The sequence below is a fragment of the Aythya marila genome (genome assembly GCF_965140915.1).
Source record: "Aythya marila genome assembly, chromosome: 19".
Classification (NCBI taxonomy): domain Eukaryota; kingdom Metazoa; phylum Chordata; class Aves; order Anseriformes; family Anatidae; genus Aythya; species Aythya marila.
In genome coordinates, this window is record NC_139060.1 from 8397073 (window position 1) to 8415371 (window position 18299).

The 18299-nt window shown below is 45.4% G+C and overlaps 3 protein-coding genes across 5 annotated transcripts in view; 1 reads left to right on the forward strand and 2 right to left on the reverse strand.

The window, feature by feature from the left end:
• NUP188 (nucleoporin 188) overlaps nt 1-5066 on the reverse strand; it is a gene marked incomplete at its 5' end in the record, with an annotated part of 28132 nt that extends 23066 nt beyond the window's left edge. The window contains 6 exons of one of the 3 annotated variants that reach the window (XM_082775651.1): nt 349-393; nt 856-936; nt 1617-1701; nt 2296-2369; nt 2969-3023; nt 5023-5066. In XM_082775651.1, the coding sequence (XP_082631777.1) occupies nt 349-393; nt 856-936; nt 1617-1701; nt 2296-2369; nt 2969-3023; nt 5023-5048 (366 nt within the window). Of the gene's footprint in view, nt 1-348; nt 394-855; nt 937-1616; nt 1702-2295; nt 2370-2625; nt 2796-2968; nt 3024-5022 lie in introns of those variants that run through there. The other 2 variants (XM_082775649.1, XM_082775650.1) reach the window with 2 other exon arrangements.
• Nucleotides 5067-5125: 59 nt separating this feature from the next.
• On the forward strand, nt 5126-9282 carry DOLK (dolichol kinase). The gene is made up of 2 exons (XM_082775330.1): nt 5126-5172; nt 7125-9282. The coding sequence occupies exon 2, from the start codon at nt 7230-7232 to the stop codon at nt 8799-8801; it is 1572 nt and encodes a 523-aa protein (XP_082631456.1). The 5' UTR covers nt 5126-5172; nt 7125-7229; the 3' UTR covers nt 8802-9282.
• Nucleotides 9283-9595: 313 nt separating this feature from the next.
• PHYHD1 (phytanoyl-CoA dioxygenase domain containing 1) lies at nt 9596-17960 on the reverse strand. The gene is made up of 11 exons (XM_082775803.1): nt 17829-17960; nt 16637-16795; nt 16317-16392; nt 16152-16199; nt 14752-14807; nt 14499-14561; nt 14378-14399; nt 13898-14026; nt 12698-12814; nt 12428-12554; nt 9596-11515 (listed from the first exon to the last, which is right to left on the reverse strand). Exons 1-11 carry the CDS (start codon nt 17859-17861, stop codon nt 11470-11472), a joined length of 876 nt encoding a protein of 291 aa, XP_082631929.1. The 5' UTR covers nt 17862-17960; the 3' UTR covers nt 9596-11469.
• Between the last annotated feature and the right edge of the window lie 339 nt (nt 17961-18299).

The following is an 18299-nucleotide window of genomic DNA, read 5'->3' on the forward strand; positions in this document are numbered from 1 at the left end:
AAGATACAGAGGTCACCTCCCATTCTTAATCTTCAGTAATCTCTACCAGCTGTGATCATCACTCTCTATTTCGGAGTTGACACTTCAGACAGCAACACATAAGCCTACAAGCTTTGGAAAATGCGGGAGCATACATCTGACAAGCTAAATTCCCTGACATTAAGCCTACAATTTCCACAGCAACTATTAACACTGCTCAAATATATGTATGTCCATCCCTATTTCAGAAGAATCTTCTAAAATTTGTTCGTTATATGAGGGAATACTTCAATCATTCCAAGGTTTCTGAATCCATAAAAATAAAGTTGGTTCTCAGATCAATAGAAAACACAAACGGAAGTGACTAACCTTCAGCATCAGAGCCTGACTCTGCCTTTCATCCTGAAGAACTGTCTAAAGCAAACCACAACAAAATAAACAATTATTTACCGCAGAAATATCGGCTGACAAAATATTCATGCAATAAAAGACTGAAAGAAATGAGAGAATTTTTCTGTTTCTTTTGGAAAGACAGATTCCAAAAGTACTAAGTCAAAACATTCATTAATAACTATCTTTTTGTTCATTTCCACTCGCTCTCTTTCACAAATCTGTAGCTTTGCTGTATTCCTGAGACAAAGAAGCTGAATCCCTGCAGAGAGATTCAAGCAGGAAGAGCTACCAGAATGTTAAGCTTGGATATCTGCTATCACATTTCCGTAAAGAGGCACATGAGCATTGCAGGTTCAGAGAAGAACAACTACAAAGTCATTTCCAAGTCAGAACTTGGGCTTGCATGTGCCCATAATTCATCAGCAAATTACTGGTACTAAGGAGAGATGCAGAGTGAACAGAAAATATATGGGAGCTATGGACCTTCAGGGAGTCTCTTGTTCCTCTGTAATCTTCTTGAAGATAACACTGCAACAACTGCACACTCTGCTCTTCATCCAAACCCTGAAAAAAACAGAGATGCTCTGAAATGAGTAAAAGGCAACTGAATTAATTTGACAAAGACTCTCTCCAAATACTCAGGCAGCCTTTCTCTTCAGAATAAATAATTTCCCAAATACACCAATAGAAATCTTTTTACTTTTTGGGATGACATTTGTTTAACTTAGCAATTCCATTTAAAGCAAAATACATAAGTTTTGATGTCATTTAGATGTAGCCAGATTAACTTCAGTGAAAGGAGCACAACACATTTAAATAAAGGTACAGCCACCAGTCACCTATTTTCTGGCTTGAAGGAACACAATCTCGCAGCAAACAGACATATTTTCAAACACGGCTTCTACTTTAAGGGACATCAGTTTTAGCTGAGCAGTCTCAGATAGCTTGAAAGAACACAAGACCAGATGAGAGTGACTGTTTTTGAAAAGCTGAAACCCCTTTCTGGCAGGAGGGTTCGTTAACCAGGAAAATTGAAGCAATTCAGGGCCACCAACAGCTTTAAAAAATGTTCACCTAGAGCTCCTACAGGTACTTGTAACATCCTTTAGATTATTTTTAACTGAGAGAAACTTAAGTTTGCCTCTATTCAACATCACAAAGCTTACTGAAATAACAGAATCCCAATAACAATGCAATCCAAGTGCAGGGATAAAAAAAATAATCAGCATAGCATCTTCACTCACCAAAAACTTGCTGACCCTCAGACCCAGTTCTTTTAGTGGAGCAGCTACATCTTTATCAGCTTTTATTTTTTCTGCTGAAGTTGTGCTAAAGAAAAAAAGAAGTTTTCATTGCTAAAAATGGAGCAACACCAAGGAATGAGCAGAAGAGACTTAATTTCAAAGCTCTCAATTTTATCAGTTTGAACTTGACATTTCTTTTCCCTCTCTGGCCTTTCAGTGCTTCATACAGCACTATTCAGTAATCTTCCTACCAGATAACACTCAACATTCTTCACTATCTTATTAATACAATAAACACAGGCTATATTCATTCTATCTTTTCCAGTGAGAGAGTCGGGTTATCTTTCCTGCATGACTAAGTGTCAAGAGGAGTCAATTCTCTGCAGGCTGCACGCTTGTACTTGATTACTGCAAACCAACAGAGGCAAGGGTTAAGAGCTACTTAACACTGGTAATGAGAGCAGAAACTGCTGTTACTTCTTTCTGATCTTTATTTCATGCCCCAAAATGTTATTTGGATTAAGCACTTCCTACTGTTCTTCCTCTCCAGAAATCTCAAGTCAGACAATAGAGTTAAAATCTGTTTTTATGTAATTAGAGAGAAATATTCAACATGTTCTCAACTTATTAGTAGATCCCATTTTAAAGGTTAATTTCTAAAATCAGGCCATTACCATACCTTGGAGGTTTGTAGTATGAAAGTCCCTCTAAAAACCTCTGCCAGTGCTTGTTCAGTTCTGCCGCAATCTGTGCCTGAAAAGAGAACCAAATACTACTGAACAGACTCCTCAACATCCACCATTGAGTGTCAGATTTGTTTAATTTGAGTGAAGCAAAGACATTCCACCACCAAAACCAGACAAAAACACAAGGCAAACAACAACAGCATCTATGATTCAGACTGATTCAAGGTGTATATTGCATGAGAAAGCTTGCTGCCTTGCCTAATATTGGGAAGGGAGAGGAAAGGAGGCAACGGACTAGGTTCAGATACGTTTGCATTTCCAACCTCTCGGCACATTCTTGAAAGCACGGGCTCCATCCCAGAAAATAAGGAAGCAGGCTGTACCACTCATGAATACCCCAGACCAGTCAGTCTAGAAAGTAGCACTTGTGTCCACTCCAGAAAGGGCACCAGCTTTTCACATACACCCTTCCAGGCAGCAGTTCATGAAGCAGCTATAAACAAGGAGTGGAAGAATAAACAAGTAGCGGGGAAAGAACAACAAAAATCCCACCAAGGAAAAAGGAAAAGCAGCAAAATTCATATTCAAACAGATGTACAAATGATGTATTTGTCCATGGAGTCCATTCAGTGACAGGCAAACCTGCTTAGCAAGACATGGACTTACTGGTTCTCTTAAAGCTGATCTGCCGAGGAGAATTGTCCACAATTCTCTGCTGCTCCTGTAAAAAAAAAAGAAAGTGAAGAGTGCTTTAATAATGAACACCAATTCAGGCTTCAATTTAGTGCACACCTTTTCAAACTTGCAGTTATTTTGGCGATCACAATGCAATATAAGCTATAAGAAAAAAAAAATTAAAGGACACCAGTGTTTAGCTGAGCAACTTCAAACGTGCTGGAAGAACCCAGGAAAGCCCAAAAGAGTGACTGCTGATATAACAAAACTTGTAAACTCATATCAAAGAAGTATCCTATTTCTATCAGCTTATCTGCTCAGTCTGATCTTGCTACTTCTATGTTTGGGGGTTATAATAAACCCAATTACAAAACAATTTTACTCAGTTTCATTTGATGCCACACTCCAAACAAATCCTTCTTTAACACTTTCCACCTTCATGCAAAGTGGAATATAAAACTGTGTGAAGTGAAAGAATGCAACACTTTTCCATAGGGCAGAATATTTGCCTCTGGTCTTCAAAATATTTATCCCGAGCTTGTTGTTTCTTCCTGCTTGCTATGAAACTTGTAGAAAAACCAATCTGCTAAAACGTAAAGATCAAATCTGCTCCTTAGCACATGCATCTAGGAAGATTAGTCTCCCTACAACAGCCCTGCAAAGGATGCTTGCCAACAGGAGCAGTTCAGGAACTGAGCAAGCTGATGATTTCTAGCAGTGTAATACAAACCAGGAGTCAAACGCCACAATTCCCCACGCAAAGCCTGTCTAGGAAAGCAAGCACACTCATTAACTCGTCTTTAGATTGGCAGCACTGAATCAACTGCCTGTGGCAGCGTAAGTCACCTGGCACTTCTGACACACGGTGCCATTTCAGCGTCTTATAAAACCTATCATTTTTATTACACCTGTCAACATAATTTCTTCCCTCAAACTCCTCGTCACTGCGGGAGAGCTCTCCTGACCTAGGCAGCAACCAGCTGTGGGTGCAGCCTCCCCGGCACACCTGGAGCACTGGAAAGCCGCTGAATTTTACCAAAAAATCACTTTCCAGGACAGAGCAGCAGCCTAGAGGAGCCAGCCCTGCTCCTTGCCCTTCCTTCCTAACCCGGGGTTACAGCAAACCAGTGCTCCTTGCCAGTTCGTTAACTGGGCTCCGAGGCAGCCGGGGAAGGGCAGCTCTGCACGTCAGGTAACAGCGGTGTTCTTGTCCCGTTAGGAGGCATTATTTTAATAAAAAATTAAGCATCTAGGAACAAACAAGTCTAAAACGCCACAATAAATGTCAAAAAACAAACAAAGGCGCTACCCTAAAGCCATCACTGAAGCAGGGGGTCATCCAATAGCCTCCTTTACACACCTTCCACACCACTTTTATCTAAGTTTTACGGTCGCAGCTCTCCAAGAAGGGAGAAGCTGAGTCCTGAACTCCGTGCTCTCCATGAGGACTGCTCTGTAAGGACACCTGACAGAGCCCCAAAGCTTTTAAACAGCGGTGCCACTTTAGCGCTCCATTTTTCATGGTACCACAGGGCAGAAGAACCACAAAACACGAAAAATATACATCCCGGGTAACACCCGCTGCCTATTTTGGACAATCAAGCCTCAATCCACAGAAAGCTTTGGCGTTGGAGCCGAAGCCGCCCATGAGGGATCCCCTCAGCGACCCCCCCCCCCCCCCAGGCACCTCAGCCCCCGCTCCCTCAGGGGGCTCCTGAGGCGAGGGGCTGGGGGCGGGGCCATGCTGCAGGGGGCGGGGCCAAGCCCCACATTTAGAGGCGGGGCCAGGCAGCGGGGGCGTGGCCTCACCGCCCTCTGGGGGCGTGTCCATGCAGCGGGGGGCGTGGCCATGCCTCAAAAGGGGCGTGGCCAAGCCGGCGCGGGCCCCGCGCCCGTTAACCCTCCCCTCCCCGCTCCCCCCCCCCTTCCCTTCTCCGCCGCGCTCCCCCCCCCTCGCCCCCCTCCCTCCGCGGCGAGCGCGCGCAGCCCCGGCTCCCTCCCCCCCGCCCCCTCCCGTTCCCGCCGCCGCCGCCGCGTCCCCGCACCTCGCGCCCAGCCCGCCCGCCGCCATCTTCGCTCCCCTCTCACGTGACCCGCCGCGCGCCGCGCTCTCCCCCGCCGGCATCACGTGGTCTTGGGGGGGAGCTCCTCGGTCATGTGACAGCGGCGGCGCCAAGATGGCGGCGGGCGGCCCGGTGGGTGCGGAGCTCCGCGGAGGGACCCGGGGATGGGGGGGGGGGGGTGAGGGGGGTCCCGGCCCCGCGGGGACACGCGGAGAGCTCCGGGGAACAAAGGGAGGAGGCTGGGGAGGGGGAACAGGGTGTTTGGGGAGCTGCCCCGCGCTGTTGCTGTGCCCCGTTGCCCTCAGCGTGAGGAATTTCTGCATCGTATCCCGTCTAAATCACCCCACCGCCTGCCTCGTAAACAATTCCTTCATTATCTCCCATCTAAACCTCCCCTCCGCCCTCATCATCAATGATTTCTTCCGGGTACCCAACCCAAACCTCCCCACCGCCCTCATCGTAACGGATTTCTCCGCTATACCCCATCCAAACCTCCTCTCCACCCTCACCATAATTAATTTTCCCTCTATCCCGTCCAAATTTCCTCTCTTTCAGCTCAAAGCCCTTGCCCCGTGTCCTGTCACCACGCTCCCCGAGGAGGAGCCCCCCAGCAGGTCCCTCACAGCCCCTGTGAGGCACAGGAGGTGCCCGGGGGGGGGCCGCAGCAGGCCCAGAGGCTGCTCGGGGGGGAACTGCCTCAAAAAGGGCACCCGGGGGCTTTCAGGAGCTGCTGCGATAGAACAGAAGGTCAGGTCGGCATTTCAGCTGCTGAAATTCTTCCTGGTCCTGTGGCCCAGCTGGCAGGCTGCACCATGTTGTTCCTGGTGCAAACGCAGTGCTGCAGCCTTAAACTTGCCAGGCAAAGTGCAAGAACTTTCCCAGTCTCTGGCCAGCCTCCGTTATTTGCCCTCCCTCTTCTCAGACACCTGTTGAGTTTCCCCTTCCCCTGCCCACAAACTTAAGGGATCCCAAAATCATCACTGGTATTAGGCAGACATTGCCCAAGCAAGATCTTTTTTGTTATCTCCATGGTTAATTCTTTTCCTGTTCTATCAAAAAAATAAATGGCAAAAAGATCGCACTTGGCCTGATTTAGCTGTTTAGCAACAGGACATATAACGTAGGTGGTTGGCAGTCAAGTATTTCAGGCTCTACAGATGCCAAAAAGCAATCTAAAAAAATGTTTTCAATATGAGGTTATAAAGAAAACTCTCCAGACGCACAGTGCAAGGGACTTTGGCAGTACAAGTGTTGATAGAAACCCATTAATATTCCTGCTAAGATCTCTGAATGAAAAACAGGATTTAAAATAAAGTGATAGCCTTCCATATAAACTGATAGGATGTGATGAATGCACCCTCACGGCTACAGGCAAGACGATTTGGTTGATTTTTCTGTGCCAGGCTCTCCAATTGAGCTTATCTTGACAATTCTGATAATAGATCAAAATCAGGTCAAGTACACCACTTGGCTTTTTTTTCTCTCAATGATTGTTTTTTTCCCTTTCCTACTTCTCTTGTAAACACTACATAGCATTATAAAACCACTCTTGCTGTAGAGGAAGCATTCAATCATTACACCAAGTAAAGAGAAAGAGGTGGGGGGAAGCAGGTTGCACAGCAGGGAATTAGAGAGGAATATTTAGTAAAAGGAGAAGGATTCTGTAAAACTGCAGTGAAAACAGCATACGAAAATAAGTTCTAAAATTACCTTTAAGCTATTTTACATCAACTGTATTTCCAATTTACACTGTCACATTGAATACTTCTGGGAATAGATATGGCTTGTGTGCTTCATATTTCAATTCAGGCACAATATAAAGTATTTCTGTTGCAGTGTAGCTGAATAACCCTGTATCAAGTGGTTTGCTTCACCACTGCAGACTGACATCTTGGATTCTCACATGGAGATAACGATTTTGACTAATCCCTTATCACTGTGGTTTTATTGGCTTTATTCACCTGTCTTGGCATTAATAGTTCGCACATAACTATCAGCTTAAATTGAGCTTAAAAATAAGACAGCTGCACAGAAGCTTTAGCTCTTCTATCACTCACTTTAATTGCTTGTGTGTTTTTTAATAGGAATTGCAGTAGCATGAAAGGGAATTCTGCCTGGTGGACCACTACTGAGAATATCAGGACCCACAAGAAGCATCCTGAACCCCCGAGCCACGCCAGACTGGAATCATGTTAAACAAGCCTGTGCTGGTGGAATCGCTGATCGTGTTCACCATCGTGCTGTGCGTGCACGCGGTGGTGTGGGACCGCTACTCCTGGTGCTCTGTAGCTCTTGCCATCCAGGCTTTTTATGTCCAGTTCAAATGGGACCGGCTGCTGCAGCTGGGGGGGGCCGTCTTCCAGTTCCGCGCAGCAGCAAACAGCGGCCTCCTGCCAGCCAGCATGGTCATCCCCTTGCTGGGGGTAACGATGAAGGAGAGGTGCAAGGCTGCTGGCATTGTGTACTTTGAACGTTTTGGCATAGTCGTAGCTTCCACGGGCATGTTGGTTGCTCTCTTTTTGTCTGTAATAGCGGTGGGCATCACAAAACCTGTGCCCACCAACACTTGCATACTCACCGGTGTTGCTGGCAGTATAATTATCTATACCATGAAGCACTCTTTGACTGTTTCAGAAGTGATAGAGGTCCTAGAAGTGCTGCTCATTTTTGTCTACCTCAGCATGATCTTGCTTTACTTGTTGCCTCGGTGTTTTACCCCTGGAGAAGCATTGCTAGTGCTTGGAGGTGTAAGTTTTGTTCTCAATCAGCTCATCAAACGCTCGCTGAATGTCGTTGAGGGCAGAGGTGAGCCCATAGACTTCTTCCTTCTGGTGGCGGTTATCGGAGTTATTCTTCTTGGGCTTTTCTTCACTGTTCTCTTCATTTTCATGGATTCGGGTACGTGGATCTCCTCCATGTTTTTCCACATGATGACAGCAGTGCTAGGCTTAGGGGTCATCATGCCTTGGCTTTACCGACTGATCCAGAGGAACCCTTTATTCTGGCTACTCCAGTTTTTATTTCAGACACAGACAAGAGTTTACCTTCTTGTATTTTGGACCTTTTTGGCTGCTTCAGCGTGCGGCATAGTTTTCTACCAGAACGCTAAGAGATCATCTGAATCTAAAAAGCACCAGGCCTCAACTATAACCAGGAAATACTTCCATTTCATTGTTGTAGCTACTTATGTTCCTGGACTGATTTATGACCGCCAGCTTCTCTATGTTGCTGCAGTCCTGTGTCTGGCAGTGTTCATATTCTTAGAGTACATCCGGTACTTCAGGATCAAACCATTTGGCCAAACTCTTCGGCATTTGCTGTCTCTCTTCTTGGATGAAAGAGACAGCGGGCCTCTAATCTTGACTCATATTTATCTTCTTCTTGGCATGTCCCTCCCAGTGTGGTTGTTTCCTAGATCTTGTGCTCCTAAAGGCAGCTTGTCTGGGGCAGGAGCATTGGTTCCCTACGCCGGGGTGCTAGCAGTAGGGGTAGGAGACACCATTGCCTCTGTTTTTGGCAGTACCATGGGAGAAATCAAATGGCCAGGAACAAAGAAGACCTTTGAAGGGACAATGACAGCTATTTTTGCTCAGATCATTGCTGTGGCTCTTATTCTGATCTTTGACAGCAACGTGAATCTGAACTCCAGCTATGCCTGGATTCTGGCATCTGTGAGCTTAGTTTCCCTTTTGGAAGCTTATACTACCCAAATCGATAACCTGCTGTTGCCTCTCTACCTCCAGATAATGTTCATGGCTTAGAAGCACTTCCAGGAACAGCGATTTCTAGAGAGTTCTAGAGAAAAGTGGAAATAGAATATGCACTAGAGATGAAAGCCACTCTAAACATTGGTTTTGGTACAGCAGATAAAATTGTTAAAAACAAATGGAAAATTTGTTTTCCAAAACAAATGACTACTTAAAATAAAAGTTTTGGTTTGGTCTCTTTTTTTTCCTAGTTTAAAACAGCATGAGTTGCTCTTTGGCCTCACAAGAACCCACCCCTGACTGATAAATTGGATTATTAAATAAAAATGATCTTTTTAAGTCTCTTTTGGGTGCCCAGAAGCAGAGGAAGAAGAGGTAAGTTAATTACAGAAGGGAGATTGTGCCACCTCTGTACTGCATCACAGCCAGAACTTGTCATACTGTACTGAATGCTGTCATCTTGTATTGCTGCATATGTGAAGTCACTCCTGTATAAGCACGGTTTAAGCACGTTTTGTGAGGGTCACTGCTCTCTACTTAGTGACTGGGTACAGCCAGACAGTCATGTTCACTCTATCAGCTGAGCCCTATTAATGCACTGCACTTCATGATCACAACTTCAGATAGAGGAGTTACAGAGCTAACTTTATCAGAGGGGTTGAGAATGTAAGAGACTGTTCATTCCAAGCAGTGCTAACACAAGGGTTATAGTTTCAGGCCTGGATATTTCCACAAGAAAAACATTTCTCAAGCTTTTAATCTCTATTAAACATTATTTCAAATAATTTAAAGTGAAGAAAAAATAAGCAAGCTCATAAGAAAAAAATTGCACACTAACTGTGAATGCGGGAGGTCTGTTGAAGTCAATAAACGTCTCTCATACTACTGCAGTCTTCCACTTTGCACGTTTTTTCAGCTTAAGTTACCGTGAGGAAGTTTATCCGGAGAGCTGCTTAATCAAATCATTTATGAAAAATGCTTCTGTTGACAGAATGAGTAGGACTGTTTACTTCAGTCTAATTAAATCCATAGCTGCCATGGGGGGAATCTAGTTTCTATATATTAAACACTTCTGTATTGACTGTCTTTTCCTGCCAGTTTGCCAAGCATCCATTAGAACAGGACACGTTAACTAATCTCCTCCTCCCTGCCTCTTCCATTCCCCTGAGAAATGCCCAAGCAGAAGATTGTCTTTCCAGGCTCCTTGTTTGAGGGATGAAGTTACATTCTGACACTCCTTTTGTTCACATAAAAGGACTGCAGTACAATTTTGGGAAGAGCTTAGTGCCACCCCAAGATCCATTACACAATCCTCTCCTGCAGTCCTAACTGTGAGACTGTTAAGAGAGCAAATAAGTCAGGGTGGAGCAAAATTCATGCTTTGGGCTCACAAAACAGGCCCCTGGGACAAGCCAGGACCAGCCCAGAGGCAGCATTGCCCAACTTAGCACCGCCTGGGCAGGGCTCCTGAGACCTGACAGTGCTTTTCCTGAGCACCACAGAGTCATTCAGCTTGCTTGGGTTAATAATGCAATAAATGATCAGATAGTGTTTGCAGGAAGCAATTCAGTAACCCTGCTGGACTGCTTACTTCACATTTACCAGTAAATCCTGTCAATTCAGTCTAGCTTCTTGCTTCCACTTATACACTTGAGGTAGATGTTTTTGCAAATTGCAGGTAGCGGTGCGTATAACCAGGGGACAAACTATCATCCCTCAGCAGAAAGGTACTATTCTAAATTATTAACTCTTGTAATGGAAAGATACAGAAAAACCTTTAGCTGTTTCCACTGCTAAGATCCTCAACCTTCGCCACTGAAGTTGTAGAGTAGCATGAGCTTAAGAAGAGTCACTTTCCCTCCATCCCACTCACAAGGGCACCTGCAAGGTTAAGTTTGTTTTCCTTGCAAGTATTTAGAAGTGAGCTGAAGTTCTAATTATTCTAATTTCATAGTTTCTCTGCTTTTGGCCCAACCCCTTGTAGTCAGGCATTGATTCCTACAAAACACACGCAGCTTTGCCCTGGCCACTTATGTTGGGAGAAGGTCACATGCTGACTTCCTCAAAGATGATGTGAGGGAGATGAAAAGGAAGACTTCCAACCTTTTATTTAAATGTTAGTTGTTTTTTTCCCCTCATAATTTCAACATTAATCTTTAAGAACTAATAATTTTAATCAGCAAGTCTATAGTTTAAGTGTTCAGCTGCAATTTGCCAGAAATACCTAGAAGAATAATTATAAAAGTAGACTTCCCACTTCATTTTGCCCACAATAGTATTATCTTTAATTATTATTCAAACAATGGACAGAGATCTAAGGCTAAAAGTCAGATATCTTCACATGACAGATTCACTTGCATTGCTGTGATTAACAGAGCCAAGCATTAAACCTCTTTGCTTGAATGGAAGAAAATACTAAAGATCTGCAAGGAGAAATATTTATCTGCCCCTATAGGCAAGGTGGAATGGTGTTTAACGCTTCATTCTCAAGGCTGAAGAAGTTTCCTTACCAAATGGGCTGGGTGACTATTCTCAGCACTAGTAGGGTTCATGCATTAGAAGCTTCTGACTACTGCAGGTGTATTCAGCTGCATGAAAGTTCACTCTGAGGACAGGATAAATTAATCTTGAGAGCTGATGTAGTGACAGTTACATGTAAAGATGAGCAAACAATCAAAGGAATAACTATCAGCTACTTGACTCCAGAAGCCAGTCACTAGCTTCAAGTGTAGAGCGGTGGAAAAGGCAGTTCAGGAGTTGGCTGGAGCCTAGGAGGTAAGGAAGAGTTAAAAAACAAACTTCAGAGACTATTCCAGTTCTCGGGTAAATCAACTGAGGTACTACTGATGGAAACTGTGTCTAAGGAACGCTTCATCCAGCAGTCCCCAGGACAAAACCTGATACAGCAAAAATAAAAAAGTCAACATTTTAGAACCGTTCGGTTTGAACACTACGGTTACCCGCACTCATTAGTTCCATCTTTCAGGCACTCAGCTGTTTTATTTTAAATTTAGTATAAATTACTTTAACTGAGAGGCATCCATGAAGAATATAAGTAATTGCATGTTTTTTGTGAGGTGGGAGCGCACTGAGAATTGTAAGTACAGAATTTTCTCTAGCTCCAATATGCTCGTTGCATATGACCTAGAAGGCTCATTAAATGCACTAAGACGTGACAACTTGAAAGCTTCCATTAAACAACATCCTTCTAAGAATCATGCTTCTCATTCTTAGTTTTTTTTTTTTTTTCCCCTCTTCCCAAGAGAGCACTGCCTGCTGTGCTGCAATCCAAGAATTGCAGATGAGTTTTTTTTATTGCTGGCTGAAAATGAGCAGATCCAGCCGTGCAGAGCTAGGGAATCCTGGTCAGTAGGTAGACAGTGCTCATCTCCCACGGGAACAGGCTCTGAGCTGTTGGGAACTGCTCCTGAGCTAGAAAATTTTAGGATAAACCTGCAACAGTGCTGGTGAAGAGAAGTTCTTCAGAGCATATGCAGAGGTAAATACAGAGCTACAACATTTATTTCAACAAAACTGTGGTTAGCACAGCTCCGTACAAAGCAGAGAACAACTTCTTGCACATGTTGACAGGATTGTGCTGCCAGCATGCAAGGAGACTAATAAAAGTTTTATCTTGGTTATTGCACAGAAAAGGCTCTGTTTCAGGATAGCAGCCTTACCAGTTCTCCTTGCTCCAGCTGGTGTCCTTGGCTTCCATTATGTGGAAGGTGAACACATGGCGAGAGAACTCCGAGCTGTTCAGTTCACTCTTATGGACAACTTCCCCGTGGATGAGAATGAGCCCACCTGTTGGAAAGACATGCCTGTACTGCTTTTTTCAAATTGTGAGTGCTAGTTTAGGAATATAAGGAAAGTACAAGTGTTACAACGGTATCTCCCTTGTTTTTTCTCGAACAGTGACGCATTTCTGTTTTGGGGCGTGTTTTTACCTTTACTTATAGGCACAGGTATGAACTGGCTGTCGTCATAGGTTGGCTCTGACCCTACAAACTCCACGCACGTTGAGGCACCTGAAGCTGCACGCACCATTCTCCGTGTAATCCCATCTGTAAATCCAGAAAAGAAGCGAACACCCATAAAAATTAAAGAACTAACCAGATTTTGCACAATGGAGGAACAACATAGTATTTTATCTTAGCACAGACAGAAATCTTATTATTGTGCATTCAATTCTTTCCTTAGAAATTTGGGGATTTTTCATCAAAGATCTGGGATTTTCCAGATGAGGCAGAAACTGATGAATAGCTCCTTTTTGTTTGCCTCCCTGACTTTCTGTGCGTTGCAACATAACCATTTAGGAATACAAATGGTCAGGCACTTAGGCACAACCAACCTTTCATCCATTTTTCCTTTCTAGAAGAGTATAAATTGCTATTTGACTGCAACCAACTCCAAAATTTATGAGGGTTGAGTACTTTAAATTAAGAGTACTGTGATTACTCTGAGTAAACACTTAAGTTGGAAGCCAAATAGTGCCCTAGAGGCAGCGAAAGGCAGAAGACTGCACCCATAACCCAGCAGTGGTTAGAGACACAGCAGCCACCACCCGTCACTCTGACATGAGCCTGTGCTGATCTGGTCTCACCCCTGTTCCAGGCTGCCTGGGCATTGTCCAAGAGATCCTTGCATAAACTTGGAGGCCCCCCTTGTTTACAGAAATTGAGCCCGATGTTTGGAAATAGTACTGTGGGGAAGAAGACTTTTGTTCCCCTTACAGATCACTGTCAGGAATAAAGAGATTATTGGCCGGTGGAAAAAAAAAAAAAAAAAAAATCCATCCTTTGCTTCTAGGATAGATTTCAATTTAGAACTAAAACAGTATCAGCTACATATGGTACCTATTTTCATTAAGAAAATATTGTATATTAAACTCCTTTGATGGACAGGTGGCTAAGAGCAAAGTGAGGCAGTCAACAACCTGCTGAAAAACTGAGTGTAGGTTTGACAGCAGCGTAGAGGAAGATCCCTGTGCAGTAGATAGTTTTCTTTTCAACTAACAAAGCCAGTAGCATGCTTCTGCAAGCATGCTGCAAGGAGAACATGTAACGCCATGGACCTTACTCCTCAGCCTTAAGCAAGGGAAAAGGCGAGTGGGTTCTGCAGCACACACCAAATACCGCGACCCTTACTGGTGTGGGAGCCGGGAATGAACCACAAGCAGCCGTTCTCCTGCGTGGCATCCTCCAGCGCGATCCAGAAGCCCATCACCCTGCCCAGAGGCTCCGTGTGCAGAAATGTGGCGTCCTGGTGTGGTGTCACTGCAGCAAGAGGCGCTGGTTGGGGGCTTGGAAAGTCCCTGGAACCCAGCACCACGAGGACGGGGCACTTGGTGCTCTTGGACTTGACCTACCCTGCCCTCCCACCCATCACACACGTTAATTCAAACACCAAAGCGTCACCTTTCAGCCTGCTGCAAAGGTCAAGCTAGCCCTTTGTTCACGTTGCATACGATGTAGAAACATTCTGGAAAATGCAGATGCCTTTTCTTATAGTTTCAACAACATTCAGAGCACAGAATTCATAAGCTCAAGACCAAGCCTTTTTCCTGGTAATAATCCTTTCCCCAAGGAGTATTATCTGCAGTGTAACAGACACGGGATGAACCTCACCTTCCCCACCAATGCCGGGTTGCTGCAAGGAAAAGGAAGATGTGTGAAGAGAGGAGTCTCACAGCTTCCCACTGAGCAGCATCTTACTCCTGGGGTGACACGGAGAGCCGAACTGCCGTACCTTGAAGATGTACATGCTTTGCACAACTACTGGTCTCTCCAGGCCTAGTTTTCTTCCCAGTTCCTATTAAAACAAAAATCCAAAAATTGTATTTCCTTTTTCCTCGAGCTACAAAGCATTATTATTTGAAGATATTTAAATTCTCTTTTATGGACTAAATGACTGCACTTAGTCTAGAATATTAAAATCAATTAGTTCAGAATTCAGGGTCTGTTTTTTTTCCCAGACAGCTCTAGGGACAGCATCAGCTTACCTGCACCTTGGGGGAGTGAGTGATTTGCTTGAAGACAGGATCATGGGCATGCAAGGCTAAAGGGAAAAGACAAGGCTCAGGCTGAAGATTTCACAAACAGAAGGGAATCTGAAGGCTGTCAGTGATGAGCCAAGCAATGTAAATTGCAGCCAGAAACTTTCGCATCCCCCCAAGAGTGGCCACATGTGGATTAGCATCGTGCCTGAGGTGACACAGCCCTTCTGGGTTAGTACCATCTTCTTTAGAGACCAAAATACAGTGGCAGCAAACCACTGCTATATAAAAAATGCCATATAATCAAGTTTAAAAACTTAACATGATGTGATTAAGCATTATATTATGCAAAACACATGAAAAACTAAAGACGCTGAGTTGCAGCTCCCTCCCTGCGGGGATCCTGTTTGCAGCCAGGACCCGTCCCAGCAGGGGCTGCCACTGAGCAAGGCTCAAAGGCTGAAGGCTCAGTCATTACAGAAAATAAATCAAAGAGGAGCCTCTGCACTGCTGAGTCAGCAGGCGGCTGTGGTGGTTTTTGTTTCCCAGAGGAAAAGCTGAAGTGTGAGAGCACAGCGGAGCAGCAGAGGTTGGTTTTTGTGGGGGGATGTGTTGTTTTCCTGAGAAAACCAGAGAGCCAAGAACTCGCAGTACTGATTTCTCAGTACTGAGTTTTCCAAGTTTGCTGAAGTTAAATCTGACCAAAGTTCAGGCAGCGGGGGATGCACTGAATCACGCTCTTATTTTCCACGTTGTTTGAAAAACAAAAAGGGATCAAAATGCAAGTCAGGTAGGTGGGAGAAAGGATATGGGTCACCAACTGAAGCCAGCAAGAGCAAAGAAAAGATGCTGGCAATGGCAAAGGAGCAAAGACAGCTTCAGCGTGGGCAACACACTGTGCAGGAGGCAGGAGCCATGGTTTGAACTGTCCTAATGTAACCAGCCTCAGGTGGGGAAGTTGCTCAAGCCACCTCTGATGTAAGAGGGGCTGAAGTCCAAACTTTTGCACTTCGCTGTTTCTGTGCTATGCGTAACCCTCCTGGAAGTGTTGTTTTTTCTTTGAAAAGGTAACCGAAAGCTGTGAAGTCCTTTGACATAATGGAATAAAGGGCAACGTGGAGAGAACCACAGAGGTAGTGATGGAGTGATGTGGGAAAAATGGACTGCCGTGCCGAAATTTAATGCAGAAATCCACAGCAAAAGAGGCCAGGGGTGCAAAGAAAGGAGTTATGTGGCCACATTGGCAAAATGGGGTGAGGTTTGTAGTATTGGAGGTCCCCTGGAAGCACGCTGAGGAGCAGCAGAGCAGGGAGGTTGCACCCAGGAAGGTTGAAACTCCAGTCCTCTTGTCTGAGAACTGCCTCCCTTTTGCCTGTCCCTCTCAAAATACCCTCATTTAAACGTACCGTGGCCAATCTTGCTGACAGATCTCTCCTTTGGAATCAGAAAGTTGCCTACGAGCAAAAAGCAGAATTTAACATGGTTTGCACAGCAGGAATTGTCCACAGAGCTGGAACTTGCCCCTGCCTCCTCCCGTCCTCTCGCTGGGGCTAACTCGGGTCAGAGCTTACCTCTCTCATCCAAAACACCTTTCTCAAAGAAGAATCTAATCTTGTCTCCACTGGTTAGGAAATAATCCGAGCTGCCCTGCCAGGGATAAGAGCCCAGTAAAGACAGCAGCCTCCTAAATGCATACAGGAACCTTCCATCCAAGGGATAACACTCACCTGCATCTTTTTCCCCACCGAGCCGCAGCATGAACAAAGCACAGTCAGTAGAAATCATGTGTAGGTTTCCCCCGATACTAAATCTCTTGGCACCGATTAGGACTTTACCAGAACCCACTTCCCTCCCGGGGCTGTAACGGGGCCAGCCCTGCCCCTTGGGGTACCTGTGCCTGGAGCTGCTCCCCTTCCTTGGTGGAGAACTCCGTCCGGCAGTGCGGCGGCACTTCCATCTCGGCTATGATGCCCTGAATCTGCTCCCTCATGCTGTCGCACTCCTCCGGGGTGAAAAAATGCTCCAGGACGAGGAAGCCATCCTGGTGGAACTAGAAGGGGGAGACGGGGTGGCTGCCCTCCTCCGGGGTGCTCGAGAAAGGCAGCGCAGAGCAGCAGGGGGCAGCTCCGGCCCTCGTTGTGCCTCTGCTTAGTGTGAAAGGCACCCCGGGCTCAGCAGCTGGGTGATGTAGTAGGCACGAGATACACCTTGACTGCCATACCATACACTTAAGGTATGATTAAGTCACTTTTAGTGTCTCTAATCTAATGCAAATTAATTTTTCTGCTGCTCCCAGCACGTTCTCTCATTACGGTTTCATCCACGTAGGACAAAACCTAAGGGGTGGGTTGGTTTTGTTCGTTTTTTAAAGTTCAAGAGGAGTTTCTGTTGAAAAAAGGATAATAACTAGTTAACGGGTTTAGAGTCCACAGAGTTAAGGAGAACAAATTTGAACTCTTCAGCCTCAAATCAGAGAAGACATCACTGCTGGAGTCTCTGTGACTTAAGGGTATCTTATCTAAGATACGTGACCAGCAGCTATTGAGTTACAAATCTTGCTAAGACGAACAGAGAGCTCATACCCAGAATCAAATAAAAATGAGATTCCTTCGCAGAGAAGAAAAAAACAACAACAACAACAACAAAAAAACTTTCCTGGTTTAAGGGAAAAATCCCTGTGTGATTTCTCATGGTTGGCTGCACAGCCCCTTACAAAGGAAAGCAAACCCTGCTGGCACTGCTGTTTCCTCATATAGAACACCCCGGAGATTATCCCCTGATGGGCAGATTGCAGCCTCGCGGATGACAGCTGAGCAGCAGACAGCAGGGTACGAGAGAGATTCCCCAGGGAGCTCTGCAGGACAAGTGGCTTTCGGGGAGAGTTTGTGGCCACGACAGGGTCCCCACACACTCACACGAATACAGTACAAGAAGCTGAGCAGAATACAAAGTGTTTATAGAAGCAAATCTCTGCTAGACCCAGCCAACACTAGCGAGTAGCAGCCATGCCTTACAAGCAGCGTCACTGCCCGTGCTGGGGACACGCTCCTTTTCCCCGGGCACGCTTCCCACCTGCTCCTTACCTTCTGGATCTGATGCTGGGTTACCAACGCCATCAGGGCAGAAGCTGTCAGGATCCCACCAGCAAGACCACGGTGCCGGCCGGGCTCCGCACGGCGGCCTCCCTGCACGTGACCCTTTGGCAGCCTGTGATAAACGCAAGCGCTGGGACAAACCTCCCTGGGCTGCTCCCCCCTCTCCGGCTGCTTGTTCCCAGCAGGAACATTGGGACTGGAGTTTTGCTTCTGCTCCTGGTGCTGTTCCACGTGCACAAAAGGTGTTCTGCTCAATTTAAAGAGTGCGATCGCAAACCTGGTCACTGCTTGACTCCAGGGAGAAATGACTTAACCCAGATTAAAAATGGGAGAGGTTAAACTCATAAACAGAGTTGTAAAAAACAGGAGGTAAAATAAGATTTAAAGTAGGATGAGAAGATCTCAAGGGCTGCTGCGAAGAACAATAAAAAAAAAAGAGATCCAGACGTGGCAATCCAA